We start from the raw sequence: 20464 nt of genomic DNA, 5'->3' as shown, positions 1-20464 counted from the left end.
TTACTGACACTATCAAACCGGAGGATCAAAACCACATTCTCAATATCTACCTTCCAAAGGAAATCTTCTGCAGACAGGTTAGTTTGGAATTATAATAAGACAAGGAAATATACAGTTAGATCAGGATATTGCTTATCAATGCACAATCCAAATCATCAGAACAACTTACCTCCCATTCCGCATGGATCGGTAAGACTCAAAAACAAAATCTGGAAAATAAATATTCTCCCCAAAGTGAAACATTTTCTTTGGCGTCTATTATCAAAATCTTTACCTACCATTACCCGTTTAAATACAAGGAGAATAAACCTTGATCCCGTTTGTCCTAGATGTTTCGAAAATGATGAAACAATTGAGCATATACTATTTTCATGTCTCTATGCTCAATCTATATGGGAACTATCCAATATCCCCATAAACATGCTTTATTCTATATCCCTAAACTGTGAAACTCTACTATAAGGAATTTTTGAACTGCAACTAGAAGATGATATAAATTATCAAACACGTTTGTTGCCTTTTTGGCTACTTTGGCACACTTGTAAATCCCGAAACAATTTCATTTTCAACGGCATTCAAGACAATCCAACAACTATAATTTTAAAAGCAAAGGCGGATGTTCGAGATTGGATCCGAAGCTGTCAGACATCAGACCAAACTAATTCAGGTGCACTGAATACAACGATCCACAATTGGACAAGACCAGAGTCGTCTCATCTTAAATGCAACTATGATGCAGCTTTTGATCACTTCACCAACGAAGCAAAGTGTGGTTGGATAATTCGAAAACATGATGGATCAGCACTTAATTGGGGATCAATGCAGTTAGGATTAGTTTCTTCACCATTGGAAGCCGAAGCTAAAGCTCTGCTGGTTGCGATTCAACAATACTGGATTAAAGGTTTACGTGATGTCATTTTTGAGGGGGACTGCGAGACTTTAACCAAGATCGTCACTACATCCTGTCTTGATATTTCTATTGATCCTATTTGCCAAGATATACTTCATTGGTCAAGTTTTTTTCTTTATGTTTTATTTGTGTACGCTCAAAGAAATTGTAACAAGGCAGCTCATCTTCTAGCCAAAATTTGGTTGCCCACAAATACCTTTTTACTCTGAATGTATCACACCACCATGTTGGCTCATAAAACAACTGTATGAAGATAATTCAAATTCATTAGTATAATTTTATTTCGATGAAAAAATAAATAAAGATCTTTAATTAAATATACGTTCTCGACTTTGCCCTAAGCTCTATGACTAACTAAATGACATAAGTTGTGCTTAATATACCATAGATATGTGATAAGGGAAATTTTTACTAGTGAGTGATAAGCACTTACGGTATTGCCCTTTGTGTTCACAATTGAGAGATTATTTTCTGATCGAGGGAACTAGCAAGGATAGAAAACTATTTAAAATTATTGAGCAATTATGTTAATAAAAGTACAAAATAAAACAAATGCGGTGAGCGTGGATCGAACACGCGACCTTCAGATCTTCAGTCTGACGCTCTCCCAACTGAGCTATCCCCGCTTGATGTTTGTTCACGTTTTTCTTATAAAAGATGATGGGCATATCTCAATCCATGACACATAATCATCATTTTTATTTTTAATTTTGATATTTAATAAAAGTATACAATATTGAAAAATATTCAGTATTGCTACTAATTTTTCTTTTTATTGGAAATTATTAAATAAAAATATTCAATATAAGGACTTTTTGAATTCTCCAAATCGTTTATTTAATAGTTGAATTTTCTTACTAAATATATTATAGAGATTCATAAAACACTAAAAAAGTGACTGGTAAACATTTTAAAAACTACATAAAACATCGTTTAAATATTTCAAAAATTCATAAAACGACATATCATTTTCTCTCCTTGATTATATTTTGTTAAAATGATTATTTAGAATTTCTTTCTAAATTATCTAAACATATATGTTCAAACTATTTTTAATTAACACATAATATTAACAGAATAGGGTAAATAATGTTTTTGTGTTGATTTTAAGGCCATGAAATATTAAGCGGGGAGAAAAAATATGAAAGAGACAGAGTGATGTGACCCGAGGACACGGTCACGGTACGATCGCGATACGGACGCGGCTTGAGCTCTCGGCCAACTTTCAGTCGGTGAAGCTGTTCACGGCCGAGGTTCTGGGCTTCGGATCTAGGAGAGAATCAAACGAGGGAAACGGAGTTTGAAGGAATTCAAACGAGCCGTTCGGGAGATACTTCGGGAAGCCACGAACGGTTCAATCGGACAGTACGGATGCGGGACGAGCGGGTGGACGTCTTCGAAGGAAACGATAGCGGGAATGACTTGAGGTGATTCGAGGGGACTCGAGAAAGATGAAAGAGGACAGATGGAAACGTGGTGAGGGGAAAATACGGATGGATCGATTGACGACACAAGAGGTTTGGCTCTCCTCTTGATACGGTCGCTAACAAGGGCGAACCCGGTTCGCGACTTGTTAGGGTTTTCTCAAGGTTCAATCCCGGATTGAAGAAAGAGAAGAGTGAGACAAGTTTCAAGAATCTCTCTTGAGGAAAAGTTTTATTTTCATACAAGTCTAAGGAGGAACAAGGGCTTAAGGAGAGTTTAAATAGCTAGGTCTAGATAGGAGCTTAAGGACACGCGGATTCATCTTGATCCGCACATCGTCCTTTTGACGTGTCCCCTTTACAAAGAGAACACATCGCCACCTTTTGACTAACACGCTTAGCCACAAACACTCTCCAACGTTCACAAACATAGGATCAAAAGAGAATATTCTCAAGTTCAAAATTAAACCAAAAATAAGAGGGAAAGAGAGATAACCGCCTTGGCCTTGCGCGTGAAGCAACTTAGCCTTTAGGCGTTTTGCGTTTAGCTCCATGCCTCGTTAAAACCTCCTCCGGTAAACCCATTGGGACAAACCCGGAGTGAGGAAAAAGAGTACACTTCCTCGCTTAACGACTTGACCGTCTTCACTCTTGGGTAAGAGTGAAGACTAAGCGGACTGAGCCTTCGGAGTCTTCGTTGGGTGGCTGGTGTCGGACGTAGGTTCGGACAAATAGGTTGAGCCGCTGTTTGGCCGCCTTTGCTGAGCTCTTGGAACGTGTGGTGGCTCCGGGAAGGATCGTTGGAGCCTTGGCCACGTCTGAAGAGGTTGCCCTGGTCGCGTCCGATGCGTCTTGGTCAGGCGTCTCGGTCGCGTCCGGCGTGTCTTGGTCTTCTTGGCTGAGGTCGCGTCCTGCGATCACATCATCCCCTCCCCCTTGAAAAGGTTTTGTCCCCAAAACATCTTCGTCTTCACCTACATCAAACGGAACGAGGTCAGTGACATTGAATGAGGTGGACGTACCAAACTCACCTGGAAGCTCAAGTCGGTAGGCGTTATCGTTGATCTTCTCGATGACTCGGAATGGGCCATCTCCTCGCGGGCTGAGCTTGTCCTTGCGTTTCTGCTGGAACCTCTCCGGCCTTAAGTGTAACCAGACCCAATCACCAGGTTTGAACAGCATCGGTTTACGTCCTCGGTTGAGGAAGCGTGCATACTGCTCGTTCCTTCGCTCTATGTTGGCTCGGACCTCCTCGTGCAAAGCCTTGACCATTTCTGCTCGTGCGACTCCGTCTTGATTCTCGGCTTCATTCGGTGGTATAGGGAGGAGATCCAGGGGCGTCAAAGGCTTGAATCCGTATGCGACCTCGAATGGCGACCTTTTCGTAGCTGAATGCACCGCTTGGTTGTATGCAAACTCGATGATCGGAATGCACTCGAGCCAGGAGCCTTTGTTGCTGGCGATAGCTGTGCGGAGTAAGGCGCCTATTGATCTGTTGACGACCTCCGTTTGGCCGTCGGTCTGAGGGTGAGCCGCGGTGGAGTACAGTAACTTCGTCCCGAGCTTGCGCCAAATAGTTCGCCAGAAGTGACCAAGGAACTTGGGATCCCGATCGGATATGATGGTGCGCGGAACGCCATGAAGCCTTACGACCTGACTAAAGAACAAGTTCGCCAATTGCACAGCATCATTGTTCTTATTGCATGGAATGAAGTGAGCCATCTTCGAGAACCTATCAACAACCACCATGATACTATCTTTATGCGCCAAGAGGGGTAGGCCGAGGATGAAATCCATGGAGAGATCGATCCATGGTGCGGTGGACACGGGCAAAGGCATGTAGAGGCCATGCGGGTGAGTTGTCGACTTGGAGGTGCGACAAGCTATGCAACGGCCGACGTGCTTCTCTACCATACTTCGCATCTTTGGCCAGTAAAAATGCTCCTTGAGCACGGCCAAGGTCTTGGTGATGCCAAAATGACCCGCTAAACCTCCACTATGGGCTTCCCGCACTAGCAACTCCCGGATAGAACCATTTGGTATACACAGCCTTCGACCTCTGAACAGGAAACCCTCGTGAATGTAGAACTCGGTGTAGATTCCTTTCCCATGGTTCTGGAAGCAATCTCCAAACTCAGCATCTCCAGCATAAGCATCTTTGATGCTTTCAAAACCCAATACGCGCGCGTCCATTGTGGTGATTAGTGCATGCCGTCTCGACAAGGCGTCGGCGACTACGTTCTCCTTGCCCTTCTTGTACTTAATGACGTATGGAAACGACTCAATGAACTCCAACCATTTCGCATGACGTCTCTTGAGGTTGGTCTGGCCGCGGAGGTGCTTGAGAGTTTCGTGATCAGTGTGAATCACAAACTCTCTCGCCAATAGATAATGTTGCCAAACCTCCATGGCACGAACGAGGGCGTATAACTCCTTGTCATACGTAGGGTAATTAAGCGTAGCTCCACTAAGCTTCTCACTAAAGTACGCCACCGGTTTGCCTCCTTGAGTCAGGACAGCTCCGACTCCAACTCCCGACGCATCGCACTCAACCTCAAAAGTTTTGTTGAAGTCGGGCAATGTAAGCAAGGGTGCTTGCGTGAGGCGTTTCTTGAGCTCGGTGAACGCCTTGTCTTGTTCCTCTCCCCATCGAAACTCGCTGTTCTTCTTGATCACGGAGGTGAGAGGCGCGGCGATCGTACTGAAATCTCGCACAAACCTCCGGTAAAAACTGGCTAGGCCGTGGAACGACCGGACTTGAGTGATGCTCGTTGGCGTGGGCCACTCCTCTATCGCGCGTATCTTCTCTCCATCGACCTTGAGGCCCTGCGAACTCACAACAAAGCCTAAAAAGACCAATTCATCAGCAGCAAACACGCACTTTTTCAAGTTTGCGTAGAGTTGCTCTTCGCGGAGGGTAAACAAGACAGCCTCTAGGTGTTTAACATGATCAGTCAAACTAGAGCTATATACCAATATATCATCAAAATAAACCACTACGAATTTATTGATAAACGATCTCAAAACATGGTTCATAAGACGCATAAAGGTAGAGGGGGCGTTAGAAAGACCGAATGGCATTACCAGCCATTCGTACAAACCCTGTTTTGTCTTGAAGGCCGTTTTCCACTCGTCACCCTCCTTCATCCGAACTTGATGGTAGCCGCTCTTCAGATCGATCTTTGAGAAGACACTGGCGCCGCTAAGCTCGTCTAGCATGTCATCGAGGCGTGGAATGGGGTGGCGGTATTTGATAGTGATGTTGTTGACGGCTCGACAGTCAACGCACATCCTCCATGATCCGTCTTTCTTCGGGACTAGTAGCACTGGTACAGCACACGGACTCAAACTCTCTCGGACGTAACCTTGCGCCATGAGCTCTTTGACTTGTCGCTCAAGCTCCTTCGCCTCTTCGGGGTTGACACGGTAGGCTGGCCGGTTGGGAAGCTGCGCTCCTGGGACTAGATCGATCTGATGTTCGATACCTCTGATCGGTGGTAGGCCTTCGGGGAGTTCTTCGGGGAACACATCGGCGAATCGCTTGAGGACGCCGCGTATGACCTCCGGTAAGGCTTCTAGTGAACCATCAAGACCTGAAAGCAATGCATCTCGAAACAACATCAAAATCACTTGGGCTGAGTCCTTAAGGGACTTTCTAACATCACCATATTGAATCAGGAAATTCTTTTTATCGTTCGAGTCTTTAGACAACTTGTCTTGCATTTCATGTACTTGCGTGGGGCTCAAGGGTTTCAAGCAAATACGTTTGTTGTCATGAACGAAAAAGTATTGGTTAGTATGGCCGCAGTGTGTGGTGCGCTTATCAAACTGCCATGGGCGCCCCAATAAGAGGTGGCTAGCTTGCATAGGCACCACATCACAAAGAACTTGATCCTTATACGGACCGATACTGAATGGGACCGTGACTTGTTCCTTTACTTGGATCACGGTCTTATCATTTAACCATCTCAAGCGATAAGGGCGAGGGTGGTTTGTGGTTTCAAGAGAAAGTTTCTTGACAAGACTGGAACTTGCCACATTAGTGCAAGAACCTCCATCTATGATCAAGCCAAAAACGCGACCACTTATAGTGCATCTCGTGTGGAAAATGTTGTCACGTTGGTTGACGTCATCCGTGGCTACACCGGCGTTCAGGATGCGGCGTATCATGAGCAGTTCTCCGACCTCGGGTTCCGCAACAGCTTCTTCCAGCTCGGTTTCTCCTCGCACCATTTCTTCAGTGGCCTCATCGTCGGACTCGATCTCGCCAGCCTCGGTCAGTATCATCGTCCGTGCGTTCGGACAATCACGAGCGTAATGGCCTCTCCCTTGACACTTGAAACATACAATGTCGCGGCTCCGGACGTCGGTGGTGTTGCGTCGCGGATCTTGGCGCTCATTGGTGGCCGGCTCCCTAGGTTTGAACCTTGAGTCCGCGCTGGTCGCCTTTGGTTTTTCCGGCAATCGGTTTGATGGCGACGCGTTAGGAGTCCAATTGGTAGCTCCTTGAGTTCGGCCACGAGGCGCAGAGGCGCTCTTCTTCTTGATTTGAGTCTCAATTTGCACCGAGAGATGCAATAACTCCTCAAAGGTTTGATAGGGTTGGCGCTCGACCTTGCGTGCAATGCGTTCTTGCAATCCGTCCAAGAACTGAGCCATGAGTGACTCTTCGGAGTCATCGACTTGCAACCGGTTGCGCAAGTGTTCAAATTCTTCGTAATACTCCTCCACGTTCCGTGCGCCTTGCGTTAGTCGCCGAAACTTCTTCTGGAGCTCGCGGTGGTAGTAGGGAGGCACGTAGCGCCTTCGCATCTCTGCTTTCAAGACCTCCCAAACAGTGATAGGTCGGTCGCGGTTGCGTCGTTGTTCAGCTTCCAGTCGATCCCACCAGGTAAGGGCGTGATCGGTGAATTGTGCCACCGCATATTGGACCTTTCGTAGCTCCGGATAGGCATGGCACGAGTATAAGTGGTCCATGCGACTTTCCCATTCAAGATAGGCCTCGGGGTCTGACTTGCCTGCGAACGTTGGTGGGACCATCTTGTGGTTCGGCTCATAACGTCTCGGACCTTCGTCGTCTTGATCATCATAGCGGTGTCGTCGTCTAGGCCTCGGTTCAAAGTCCTCATCGGACTGATCACTCGCCGGCTCGCGTCGTGGTCGCCTCGCGGGTAACGGATCTTCGCGAGGAGGATTCATAAGTTCAATCCTCGTGAGGCGATCAGCTAGTTGCTCTAGGCCGGTTCGTAATGCGGCGAGGGTGACACCAATCTCTGGTGGCGCTGGTGGAATTTCTTCGGCCATCGTACGGACTGGTTGTTGGTGACGTGGCGTGGCTCCGCGGTATAAGTTTGAATTTAAACCTCGCAAAAAGAATACCACACGTGAGTCTCACACGCTCAAGAGGACCACACAAAGATTCGTTTCACTAACAATGATTGAGGACAGCTATGACACATGCAATCCTATGACTAAAACAAATAAAGCAAAAGCAAAAGTAAAAGTGCTACGCGACAAGAATTGCTTTATGCCTAAGACTGGAAACACAAAAACTAATCGCGAAACTAGCTTTATGGATCTAAAAGTGAGCTCGCAAGAACACAAAGGAACAGAGATATGAACACGAAGAACAAATGCGAATTCTAATAACCTAAGCGGACGAAAGACAATCCTAAGCATGCACCAAATTAAACCCAAAAGAACAAGCGAGTCCTATGGAGCTAAAAGATGCAAGCTTTAAACTCAAAGATTGAAACTTTAAAGGAACAGAGAGTTCTGGAAAGAAACAACCTCGTAGGAGCTTTGAAGCTCTGATACCAAACTGATGTGACCCGAGGACACGGTCACGGTACGATCACGATACGGACGCGGCTTGAGCTCTCGGCCAACTTTCAGTCAGTGAAGCTGTTCACGGCCGAGGTTCTGGGCTTCGGATCTAGGAGAGAATTAAACGAGGGAAACGGAGTTTGAAGGAATTCAAACGAGCCGTTCGGGAGATACTTCGAGAAACCACGAACGGTTCAATCGGACAGTACGGATGCGGAACGAGCGGGTGGACGTCTTCGAAGGAAACGATAGCGGGAATGATTTGAGGTGGTTCGAGGGGGCTCGAGAAAGATGAAAGAGGACTCGAGTTTAAGAAGAGGACAGATGGAAACGAGGTGAGGGGAAATACGGATGGATCGATTGACGACACAAGAGGTTTGGCTCTCCTCTTGATACGGTCGCTAACAAGGGCGAACCCGGTTCGCGGCTTGTTAGGGTTTTCTCAAGGTTCAATCCCGGATTGAAGAAAGAGAAGAGTGAGACAAGTTTCAAGAATCTCTCTTGAGGAAAAGTTTTATTTTCATACAAGTCTAAGGAGGAACAAGGGCTTAAGGAGAGTTTAAATAGCTAGGTCTAGATAGGAGCTTAAGGACACGCGGATTCATCTTGATCCGCACATCGTCCTTTTGACGTGTCCCCTTTACAAAGAGAACACATCGCCACCTTTTGACTAACACGCTTAGCCACAAACACTCTCCAACGTTCACAAACATAGGATCAAAAGAGAATATTCTCAAGTTCAAAATTAAACCAAAAATAAGAGGGAAAGAGAGATAACCGCCTTGGCCTTGCGCGTGAAGCAACTTAGCCTTTAGGCGTTTTGCGTTTAGCTCCATGCCTCGTTAAAACCTCCTCCGGTAAACCCATTGGGACAAACCCGGAGTGAGGAAAAAGAGTACACTTCCTCGCTTAACGACTTGACCGTCCTCACTCTTGGGTAAGAGTGAAGACTAAGCGGACTGAGCCTTCGGAGTCTTCGTTGGGTGGCTGGTGTCGGACGTAGGTTCGGACAAATAGGTTGAGCCGCTGTTTGGCCGCCTTTGCTGAGCTCTTGGAACGTGTGGTGGCTCCGGGAAGGATCGTTGGAGCCTTGGCCACGTCTGAAGAGGTTGCCCTGGTCGTGTCCGATGCGTCTTGGTCAGGCGTCTCGGTCGCGTCCGGCGTGTCTTGGTCTTCTTGGCTGAGGTCGCGTCCTGCGATCACATCACAGAGGCTAATAGTTAATTTGATTTTGGTTTCGATATTTTTTTGTGCAAAAATAATAATAAATAATCATAAGACACAAATATAATAAAATTTATACATATATTTATATTAAGTTACAAATACAATTATACAAATAAGAATTCATATTATTTATAAGAAATAAATAATACTATATGAATTATATGCAGATATTCATTCATAATATATGAGATGAGGATATCTTTTCCTACAATATGATACAAAAATATGCATAAACACAATCCTCCCAACAGATGTGTGGATAGTCATCCTTTTTTCTATTATAACTCACTTATTTTGTTAATGTATCGGAAAAATCATAGTCTTTTGTTATCACCTACAAAGTTATAATAAATAAGAAAAAAACACATCAATAAATCTCCTTAAATCATTTTATACTCTGTTTGCGGAGGAGAATTTGTTTATAATATTGTATAAAATATATATATGTTTGTTTATATTTGTAACCATATATAAAAATATATAACATATATAAAGTGGTCGTGGATCCAAACTTCATAATCATATTATTTAGATTCTGATCAGGAATTTTCATAAGTATGTAATTTTATTAGTCTGAACATTCCAAATATTCAGACATTGCTTATCAACGGCGAAGGTTTGGAGATCCACGGCGAAGAACGAGAGAAGAGGGAAGATAGATCTGGAGATCGGAGATCTTGGAGGTTTCACCGGATCGGTTATGATCGGGGGGGTAATCTCCGATCTGGTGAAGCTAAGCCACCGTCGATGGTCCTCTTATCTACTCCCNTATCTACTCCCCGCTGCCTTTCTCTCTCTCACGACTGAGCATGGAATCCTCCACGACGAATATCAGATCGGATCTCTTCCTCCTTCTCAAAACGGTTCTACGGTGGCGAGATGGCAAACGGATCTTGGATCACCATCTTCGTTCGGCTACCGTCGTCCAGGTTCGCCGGAGGTCCTGTTCCGGTCGAGCATCTGCAATTATGGACGGCGGCTACAAAACGAGTTCTTTGTTTTGTAGATTAGGGTTTCGTGTGTAGCCGGTTTAATCCGGTAGCTGTAACCCGGCCGGTTTTGTTTTTCTAACGGTTTAGTCCAGTTTGATGTAAATGAGTTGGACCCTTTAGAATATATGTATGGGCCTACTCCGAAAATAGCCCACTGGGCATTATATGTTTATAAGTGAAAACCTTTTTAAAAAAAAAAAAAACATTCCAAATATTCTATTATTGAAAACTCAAATAATTATACCACACTTAGTTTCAAAATTCGTGATTTTGTTTGGAGGTAATATGTAGTCTTGAGCATACAAATATTCGGAAATGTCTTGGTTCGATACGATTCTGTTTTTTTATTTATTTTTTTGACTCAAGTTCAGTATAATAGTATCCATTCAATATTTTTTTAAGTTCGGTTCGATTTGTCTTGGTTTATGTTCGTGTTTGTGGATCATGAACGAGAAACCAATCTCAAACCAAACTATTTTATGGTATTTTTGCTCTCAATTCTAACATGAAAGTTTCAGATTTTGTTTTGGATATCTCGTGTAATGTATTTTTGTATATTTTCGGTTCAGTCTTGATTTTCGGTTTTTCTTTTCGGGTAATTTAGATATATATATATATATTTTTTTTTTTGGTATTTTTTAGTCATTCGGTCTAAAATAAGTTAATAACTAGTACTTTTACTAATATAAATGTATTAGGATTAGGCTATTTCAAAATATCCATTCGGTTTGGTACGATTACGTTTCAGTTTTTAAGTTTAATCTCCATTCGATTTTTACATCAGTTTTCTACTCGATTTGGGTTTTTTTCAGTTTAACTTGCTTTCGATTTTGTACATTCAAGTTGGTTTAATTTTCTGGCCAGCACTAGGACTTTGGGTCAAATAATTATTTTTCCACTCGTAGACTCGTGCATGACAGACAAAATCTAACGATGAACAGAACAGTACAACAACCGCGTACGGCACTTAAACTCAAGGGTTATTATCGTCATTTACACCGTATTTACTCGTTTCTTTGGAAAAAAAAAAAAAAGAGAATATAATAATGCCAGGTGTAAAACTGTAAACTGCAATCAAGTATCAACAACACTGTGCACCGAACCTACAGGTTCGTTTTCTTTAAGTCTCTCTCTCTGGTCGGTCAGGGGCAAAATCGGAAATCCAAAAAATTCTTATAAAACGTAACATTTGCTTCTTCGTCTTGCTTCCAATATATACATCCTCACAAAATCTCATTTCCACTCGCTAATTTGTGTCTGAAGGGGAAAAAAATTTCGTCAGCTGTGTAAAAAATCTCCAGAGAGGTAATGATAATAATCAAACATAACATCACTCTAATGCAAATTTCGTTTCTCTTAATATTTTTTCTTTTCGCTTATTCCGTTTCATTATATAATATTATCTCCTGATCCCCGCTTTGTGAATCGTCAATCTCAGATCGGCTTTTTCCTAAGTTCGTAATTCTGATTCAAAACCAATAGATCCGTCATGATTAGATCGTTAATGATGTGTTGCTTTCATATACTAAGTATTCGATTTCATTGTTAAGTTAGTTATGTTTTCATTTAAGATCTGACTCTGTTTTAAGATCTGACTCTGTTTTAGAATCTGACTCTTGTGTTTTTGTTTTTGTTTGTAAAAGATCGAACTTTTGAAAATGTTGGTCCGGTGTCTCTTTCGTTCCTTTTCAATTCTGAAATTGGAACAAAAGTTTGTGGGAATTAATATTTGCCTAAAAAGATTTTGAGAAAAAGGATCCACCTTTTTTAGCTGATCCTCTGTTTTGGTTTTGATTATAAAGTTATTGACTTTGTGAAACTTGATTTATAAGCAGCAGAAAAATGGTGAAGATTTGTTGTATTGGAGCTGGGTATGTTGGTGGACCGACAATGGCAGTGATTGCACTGAAATGTCCAGACATTGAAGTAGCTGTTGTGGATATCTCCGTGCCGCGTATCAACGCTTGGAACAGTGACCAGCTTCCGATTTACGAGCCTGGTCTCGACGATGTTGTGAAGCAATGCCGTGGCAAGAACCTCTTCTTCAGCACTGATGTTGAGAAACATGTCAGGGAAGCTGATATTGTGTTTGTTTCTGTTAACACACCGACTAAAACAAGAGGTCTTGGCGCTGGTAAAGCCGCTGATCTTACCTACTGGGAGAGCGCTGCGCGTATGATCGCTGATGTTTCGGTTTCTGATAAGATTGTGGTTGAGAAGTCTACTGTCCCGGTCAAAACAGCTGAGGCTATTGAGAAAATTTTGACACATAACAGCAAAGGGATCAAGTTTCAGATTCTGTCGAACCCGGAGTTTTTGGCTGAAGGAACTGCGATTAAGGATCTTTTTAACCCTGACCGTGTTCTCATCGGAGGACGGGAAACTCCAGAAGGGTTTAAAGCGGTTCAGACGCTCAAGGATGTGTATGCACATTGGGTTCCTGAAGGCCAGATCATAACCACCAATCTTTGGTCTGCTGAGCTTTCTAAGCTTGCGGCAAACGCTTTCTTGGCTCAACGGATTTCATCTGTCAATGCCATGTCTGCTCTATGTGAAGCCACTGGTGCTGATGTCACGCAAGTGTCTTACGCGGTTGGTACTGACTCGAGGATCGGTCCCAAGTTCTTGAACTCGAGTGTTGGATTCGGGGGTTCGTGTTTCCAGAAGGATATTCTGAATCTTGTTTACATCTGTGAGTGCAATGGACTCCCTGAAGTGGCGGAGTACTGGAAGCAAGTCATCAAGATCAATGACTATCAGAAGAGCCGGTTCGTGAACCGTGTTGTTTCCTCCATGTTCAACTCTGTATCGAACAAGAAGATTGCGGTTCTTGGTTTTGCGTTCAAGAAAGATACTGGTGACACGAGGGAGACTCCAGCCATTGATGTGTGCAAGGGTCTTTTAGAAGACAAAGCAAGGTTAAGCATCTACGACCCGCAGGTGACTGAGGAGCAGATCCAGAGGGATTTATCCATGAACAAGTTTGACTGGGACCATCCTCTTCATTTGCAGCCAATGAGCCCAACCACAGTGAAACAAGTGAGCGTTACTTGGGACGCATACGAGGCAACCAAAGACGCTCACGGTATCTGCATCATGACCGAGTGGGATGAGTTCAAGAACTTGGACTTCCAGAAGATCTTTGACAACATGCAGAAACCGGCTTTCGTGTTCGATGGAAGGAACATTATGAATCTACAAAAGCTAAGGGAGATTGGTTTCATTGTTTACTCCATCGGTAAGCCCTTAGACGCATGGCTCAAGGACATGCCTGCCGTTGCCTAAGTAAGAGGAAAGGGAAAGTCCATTGCTGATTCTTTTTACCTTATTATATTTCATCATTTGTGCTTTTTGTTTGTGATAATTGTTGAGTCTTTAAGACTTGTTACATTTTCTTTTTACCTAAGTAAGCTCTCTTATTAACACCATTCTTCTGGTGTGTTTCTTTTCCTTTGGTATAATTTTTTGGTCGGAGAGGACTTGTATTTGACAATGTCGTTTCAATTTTGTTGTTTACTTAGAAAACTAAAATAAATATTTGTTCTTATTGGAGTAAATGTGTTTGTAGTAGTTAACCGTTGGAAGTGTTGAGACTTGAATGAGGAGTTTTGTCTGGAAAAAGTTTAAGACTCAGAAGAATCTTTGCACAAATTGTTCATGAGAATCAACATGATCTGTCATTACTCTCGGTTTAGGAACCAAACGCATCTAAAACAAGTTTCCAGGTTGGAGATTCTCAATGTCACACCTAACGATTCTACGTTTAAAGCTTCGAAGATTTGGATGCTTTCATGTTTTGGATTTCGTTTTCGTCCTCCAAACAATGGTCCTCAACCTCAACATTGTCTTTCTGACAACCATTTTTGTTACCAATGAATGCAAGTCATGGTCCAAAATTAAGGCTTCCAATTACAAATGTAGTGGTAAGAGACCTTTTTGATATCACGTTTTAGTCCCAAAATACTTTGGACTCTTATCAATTACAAGTTTTCTATACAAATCAATTAACCATGGGATACATAAAGTGTTTAAATCCAAGTTTGAATAAATAGACTTTTTTTTTCTTTTTGGTACTAGGAAGTTTGAATAAATAGACTATTTGTTTCTTTCTATGTCATCAATTTGTGCATATTATTTTCTTCAAAAGCTAGTTATTAGTAATTGATTTATTTCTTTCTTTGAGATATTTTTTCTTTAATATAAAGTTGTTTGCTAGTGTATAAATGTTACTTTCATTCATGTGTGATTAAAATACCGAAATAAAAGGTTGCAATATTCATGTATGATTTTTTTTAAAGAATCGAAATTTTTGCAAAAACCTTTATTTATTTTCTTATAGATACAGATGTCCAAATTTTAATGTGTTTTCTCTTTTAATTAATTTTCCTATATTTAAAGTAAAAAAAAAAAAAAAAAGTCTTTGATGGCAGAAGCGTTATATAATTCGTGAGAAAGACAAGACACGAGTCACACGAGTGTTTCTTTCTTCTTGGGATTTTGGCTATTTCCAGAAATCCAAGTCAAAAATCTCCTCTCCTAGTCTCCGCTTCACTCTTCTCTCATGGACGCTCTCATTTCTCAGTTGCAGAGGCAATTCCGTGACTACACCATTTCTCTCTACCAACAGGTTTCAATCTTCTACAAATCTTCGAACCTAAATCATTCCAACGCATGTCTTTTGGTTATAGCTACGCTAATATAGATCATAGACACTAGATTTACTCCTATATTGCATAGATTCGTGATTAAACTGAAGAAAGATTGAATCTTTAAGGTTGTTTCTGTAAATTTTGTGTTTCTTACAAGTTATCATCTTTTTTTTTTAGGGATTTGAGCTGTGTAAAGGTTAGAACTTTTTGATTCATGGGTGATGTGTTTTGGTTTAGATCATTGCTTGTTTGTTTTTCTTTTTTTGTGAAGGATTTTTTGGATGATCAGTTTACTGAGTTGAAAAAGCTTCAAGATGATGGAAGCCCTGATTTTGTGGCTGAGGTGCTCTCTCTTTTCTTTGAAGATTGTGTGAAACTTATCAGTAACATGGCTAGAGCTTTGTAAGTCTCTCATTTCTCACTCTCAATGTCAATTCAGTCTTCTTCCATTACAAGTTTGGCTAGATTCGTTATTGCTTGTGTATATCTTTCAGGGACCAGACCACGGGAGCTGTAGATTTTAATACGGTAGGCGCGAGTGTGCATCAATTGAAGGGTAGTAGCTCAAGGTATGTTCTTGCTTTTGTCCTCGTGACATCTTTCGTAGCTGAAGTTGTGTTTGCTTTGATAGATTGAAGAAGCTGTGTCTTGTTTCTATGCAGTGTTGGTGCCAAGAGGGTCAAAGCGTTGTGTGTTAGCTTCAAGGACTTTTGTGAAGCTCAGAACTTCCAAGGGTGAGCTTGTTCAAGATATTGTTATCGTTTTTTCTTTTTTTGGGACCTATTGGTTGAGATTTTGTGGAGTAATAAATATATTGTTACAGGTGTGTGAGATGTTTGCAGCAAGTGGATATCGAGTACAAGACGTTAAAGACAAAGCTTCAAGATTTGTTCAATGTGAGTGTGAATAGAGAGAATCCATTTCTTTTTTTTTGGGCTGCTTTTATAAATCAACTTGATGATGACCTTTTAAACCATTGTTGTTGTTGTTGCAGCTTGAGAAACAAATCATTCAAGCTGGTGGTATTGTTCCTCAAGTGGATATTAACTAAAGAGACTACCAAGTCCAGAAGAAGAAGAAGAAAAAAAAAAAGATGATGACTTCAAATTTGGATTCTTCAGTTTCTCTTTTAAATTATTTTGGACTTTGGTGTTTGCTCTCATGTGTGCAAAAACAAGAGAAAAGTGATCTGTTGTTGATAAATCAGTAGTGTGTATTGTTCTTTTGATCTCATCCGAGAATATTTAACACATTTGGACCAATTATTATAAATCACAAACCGGTTTATGAAAAAATAGCGATTCCTTGGTTCATGGGTCTAGAGGATACCAAAAGAAGTAGCAAATAGGGAGCACGAAGTTAATTGTAGACGCGAGTGTAGGTGATAACATTCCCTTCCCAAATACAACAGTACTAGTCTTCTTTAGCTTCCGCAACAAGTTATTTTTTCATCAGCCTCTCTCTTTCTCTAGGACTTAGGAGTAAAAAAGCTGAGCAAGAAGAGCTCGGGCGATTCAAGTCGTGATAGCTAAAATCAAGTTAGGGTTTTTCTCAGGTAAGCTGATCAAAAGCTTACAATTTCAGACTTTCGACTGAAGATTTCTGGGTTTTGATCTTGTGGGTCTAAGCGTATTCGATGATGAACTTTATTTGCTAAGGATTTGGGTTGTCTTTGTTTGGTTTCAGTATGTCACTACTAAAGGAACATGAGATGGAAGAAGCTGCAATGAGCTTGGTTATGTTATCTGAACGAGTTTCTGACTTTGATTTGCCTCCTGGTGATGATGATTCCATGGATTTTGATAAGCTCATACCTATTCAAGAGAAGAGCTTAGGTTGTGTTGAGTCGGTACTAGAAGACTTCAGGGAAATGGTTTCGAAAAGTCTACTACTTGGAGTGATGATGTTGTTGTTGTTGTTCTGAGAAGTGAATTGCAGAGTAACTCAAGTCATAAATGTAATGTATGTGGCAAGAGTTTTGGGTGTTATCAAGCTCTTGGTGGTCACAAAAGACTTCACAGATCGATCAAAGGGAAACTAGAGTGTAAAAAGGAGAACGCTAAAGCTGATAGTTCACTGTTTTTTGGCTCATCAGAAGATAAGAAGATTGTTTCAATACCATCAAAGTTTGAAGTGTTTCAGGAGGAGAAGATTTTAGATTGTGTTGAGTCAAGAAAAGACTTCAGGGAACTGCTTCCTTTGGATTGTAAGTTTCAGAAAAGACCTGAGAGTAGCTCCAGCTATAGATGCAAAGTATGTGACAAGAGTTCTGAGTGTTTGAAAGTTCTAGGTGGCCACAAAGGACATCACAGCCTATTAGAGCGTAAAAAGAAGTACACTGTAGGTGATAATAAGTCACTGTCTTACTCATCAGAAGCTAAAAAGACTGTTTCAAAACCATCAAGCTTTGAAGTCTCTCATGAGAAGGTCTTACATTGTGTTGAGTTGAAACAAGACTTTAGTGAACTGCTTTCTTACTCTAGTAGTTGCAGTCAAACCAGTTTCAGTACGCTGAGAAGTGAATTACAGAAAAATACTAAGAGCAAATCAAGCTATGATTGCAACATATGTGGGGAGAGTTTTGTGCGTTCTATATCTCTAAGTAACCACCAAAGAGTTCACAGACCGGATAGAGAGAAATTATCGCGTAAAAGGAAGTATACAATAAAGATCATAATCCACTGTCAGACTCATTACAAGTCTCTCAGGAGAAGATCTTACATTGTGTTGAGTCGAAACAAGACTTTAGTGTATTGCTTTCTCATCCGGGTTTCGACAAGTCTTCTTCCCTGAGAAGTAAATCGCAGTCCAGCATTTCAACTAAAGGGCAACTAGCGTGTAAAAACGAGAAATCAGAAGATGGTAATTCACTGTTTGGCTCCGACTCAGAAGCTAAGAAGATTTTTACACAACCACTAAGCTTTGAAGTCTCTCAGGAGAAGATCTTACACTTTGTTGAATCGAAACAAGACTTCAGTGAACTGTTCTATCACTCGGGTTTCGATAACTTTAGTAATTGAACAATTCATTTTTGGAGATTTAAAGTTTCATATCTTCCTAAAAATCACATGTTGCAAAATGTATAGTTAGAATATTTCACCTTTATAGAAAATAGAAGAGAAAACAACTCTGGTTCAAATACCATTTCTATGGTAAATTCATGTTTCAGATATGATCCGAAGACAAAATTGATTACTTTACCGGTTATTACAATTCAGTGGTTTGGTTTGTATAGCGATTAGAGAGAGAGAGAGCACTAAGTTTATGGTACGCGTGAGTGTAGGAGATAACTATCCCCTAGCTTTTTTTTCCTTTTGCATACAGAGAGACTCATTAGCTTCCACAACAAGTAATTTTGTTTTTCTGGAGTCTGTGTATAGCTCTGATCGAAAGCGATACTACAAGCTCTGCGACAAGTCAAAATTGTGTTCATTGAGGTTTTAAGCTCAGCGGATTACGTCAAAATGTGTTCTTTCTCGTCCTGAGTTCTAAAATCAAGCGAGGATTTTTGTTCCGGTAAGCTAATCAAGCTCTCTCGCCTTTCGTGCTTTGAAATTTTCTTTTGTTTCCTTTCCTCATTTTCCCGAGAAAATAAACTGGAGAAAGCTTTCGCCTTTTTACTCTTTGTTCTTCAATTTCTCTGATTATATAACGAAACAGAACCAAGCCTCTGTTTTAGAAACTTATGTGTTGTCTTCATGATCTTCGTCTTTCTCCTTTATGATGTTTTCTTTTCCCATCGTCTTCCTTATTTTCCCGGGAAAATTGAACGGAAAAGCTAAGACCTTTCTTTCAATTTCAGGTTTACAAGCAGAGAAGTTTTCATCTTGTCGGCGAAATCTCAAAGCCCAAATGTCTCAGAATCTTCATCTTTGCAGAATCTGCGGGAAAAAGTTTGAAACCCTAAAAGGTGTGTATGGTCACCAGAGGATGCATTCTAGTAAAATCAATAGAATCGAGGATGATAATGGTTTGGGAAAGATTTGGGGTTTTAAGAAGTCTAGGGTTTGCTCTGTTTCGTCTTTTTCTGCTAAAGAAACAGAAGCCTTTGATCTATTTGGGATAGGATCTACTTTTCCTATGACTGAGATTGAGAAACAGGAGGTAAGAGAAGCTGCACTGAGCTTGGTTATGTTGTCTCAACGAGTTTATGACTTTGCTTCTATCAGAATTTTGCCTCTGGGTGGTGGTGATGATTTTATGGATTTGGAGATGAAACCCTGTCCTTTGAGAAGTAAATTGCAGAAAAAGACTCACTCCGGCTATAAATGTGGTACATGTGACAAGAGTTTTGGGTGTTATCAGGCTCTAGGTGGTCACCAAAGACTTCACAGATCGATTGAAGGGAAATTAGCTCATAAAAGGGAGTATACTGAAGATGATAATTCGTTGTCTGACTCATCAGAAGCTAAGAAGATTGTTACACAACCATCAAGCTTTGAAGTCTTTCAGGAGGAGAAGAACTTACAATGTGTTGAGCCGCAACTAGAGTTCCACGAACTGCTTGCTCCCTCGGGTTTCGACAAGTCTAGTACTTGCAGTATGACCAGGTCTAGTGCATTACCTTCTCCCCCAGAAGCTAGGAAGATTGTTTCACATCCATCCAGCTTTGGAGTCTCTCAGGAGAAGATCTTACACTGTGTTGAGTCGAAACAAGACTTCAGTGAACTGCTCTATCACTCGGGTTTTGACAAGTCTACTAGTTGCAGTAAAACCAGGTTCAGTGCATTACATTCTCCTCTGAGAAGTAAACCTCACTCCAGTTATAGATTCAAAATATGTGGCAAGAGTTTTGTATGCTCTCAAGCTCTAGGTGGTCACCAAACACTCCACTGATCGATTAAAGGGCTGTTAATGAGTGAAAAGGAGTACCCTGAAGATGATGATAGTTCAACCTGTGGTATTACTAGCTCAGAAGCTAGCAAGTTTGCTTCACAACCCTCAAACTTCAACTCTCAGGGCATATAAATGTCAGTGTTTTGATGTTTCCAATTTTTACCAAAACTTTTGAGGTTTCACATTATACCAAATTACTACAGAGAAAGGATAGATGTGTGTTCATCTATACAGAATCTTCAGATTAGTTGAGCAATAAGGGATGTGTTAGTAGAAGTAATACAAGATTGAAACTTTAGAATGATTTGATTTGATTTGATTTGTAGATGTGTATAGTTGTGACATTTTTTTTCCCTGTATTTTTTCCACTTTATTATAGTGTTCAAGACATGAAACAGAAGTAAAAACCGGGTTTTTGTTAGTCTGAAACTATCCTCGAGCTCAGTCTCAATTCTTTGATTCAACTACTTCTTCTTGTAGATTGTATGAGGTGTGTTCCACCTTCATGTCTGACACACAGAATCAATCCAACTTAATTGATCCAAGTGAAATTGATATTATTTTACTGGTCCAATTAAACCAAAAGGACAGATTTTTCGA

At 41.3% G+C, this 20464-nt stretch overlaps 3 protein-coding genes and 1 non-coding gene across 5 annotated transcripts; 3 read left to right on the top strand and 1 right to left on the bottom strand.

The window, feature by feature from the left end:
* On the bottom strand, positions 1464-1536 carry TRNAF-GAA. Its single transcript has one exon. It is a non-coding gene; the product is annotated as a tRNA-Phe (tRNA).
* LOC104710785 (UDP-glucose 6-dehydrogenase 2) lies at positions 11571-13936 on the top strand. Of its 2 annotated transcripts, none has more exons than XM_010427437.1 (2): positions 11571-11684; positions 12215-13936. In XM_010427437.1, the coding sequence occupies exon 2, from the start codon at positions 12222-12224 to the stop codon at positions 13662-13664; it is 1443 nt and encodes a 480-aa protein (XP_010425739.1). In that variant the 5' UTR covers positions 11571-11684; positions 12215-12221; the 3' UTR covers positions 13665-13936. The 2 variants fall into 2 exon arrangements, with proteins under 2 accessions (XP_010425739.1, XP_010425740.1); XM_010427438.2 differs by having other exon boundaries at positions 11588-11684; positions 12218-13936.
* LOC104710784 (histidine-containing phosphotransfer protein 2-like) lies at positions 14835-16278 on the top strand. Its single transcript, XM_010427436.2, has 6 exons — positions 14835-15006; positions 15300-15430; positions 15523-15597; positions 15691-15762; positions 15852-15924; positions 16023-16278. The coding sequence occupies exons 1-6, from the start codon at positions 14941-14943 to the stop codon at positions 16077-16079; spliced, it is 474 nt and encodes a 157-aa protein (XP_010425738.1). The 5' UTR covers positions 14835-14940; the 3' UTR covers positions 16080-16278.
* On the top strand, positions 16740-20197 carry LOC104715131 (putative uncharacterized zinc finger protein 814). The gene is given in 6 exon segments (XM_019229894.1): positions 16740-16763; positions 16895-17070; positions 17203-17692; positions 17695-17908; positions 18867-19722; positions 19777-20197. Coding segments are annotated over 6 exon segments (1980 nt in total). The 3' UTR covers positions 19997-20197.

Source organism: Camelina sativa, chromosome 9, assembly GCF_000633955.1.
Source record: "Camelina sativa cultivar DH55 chromosome 9, Cs, whole genome shotgun sequence".
Lineage (NCBI taxonomy): Eukaryota > Viridiplantae > Streptophyta > Magnoliopsida > Brassicales > Brassicaceae > Camelina > Camelina sativa.
Note: the sequence above shows the minus strand (reverse complement) of the source record. Positions and strands in the feature narration are given on the sequence as shown.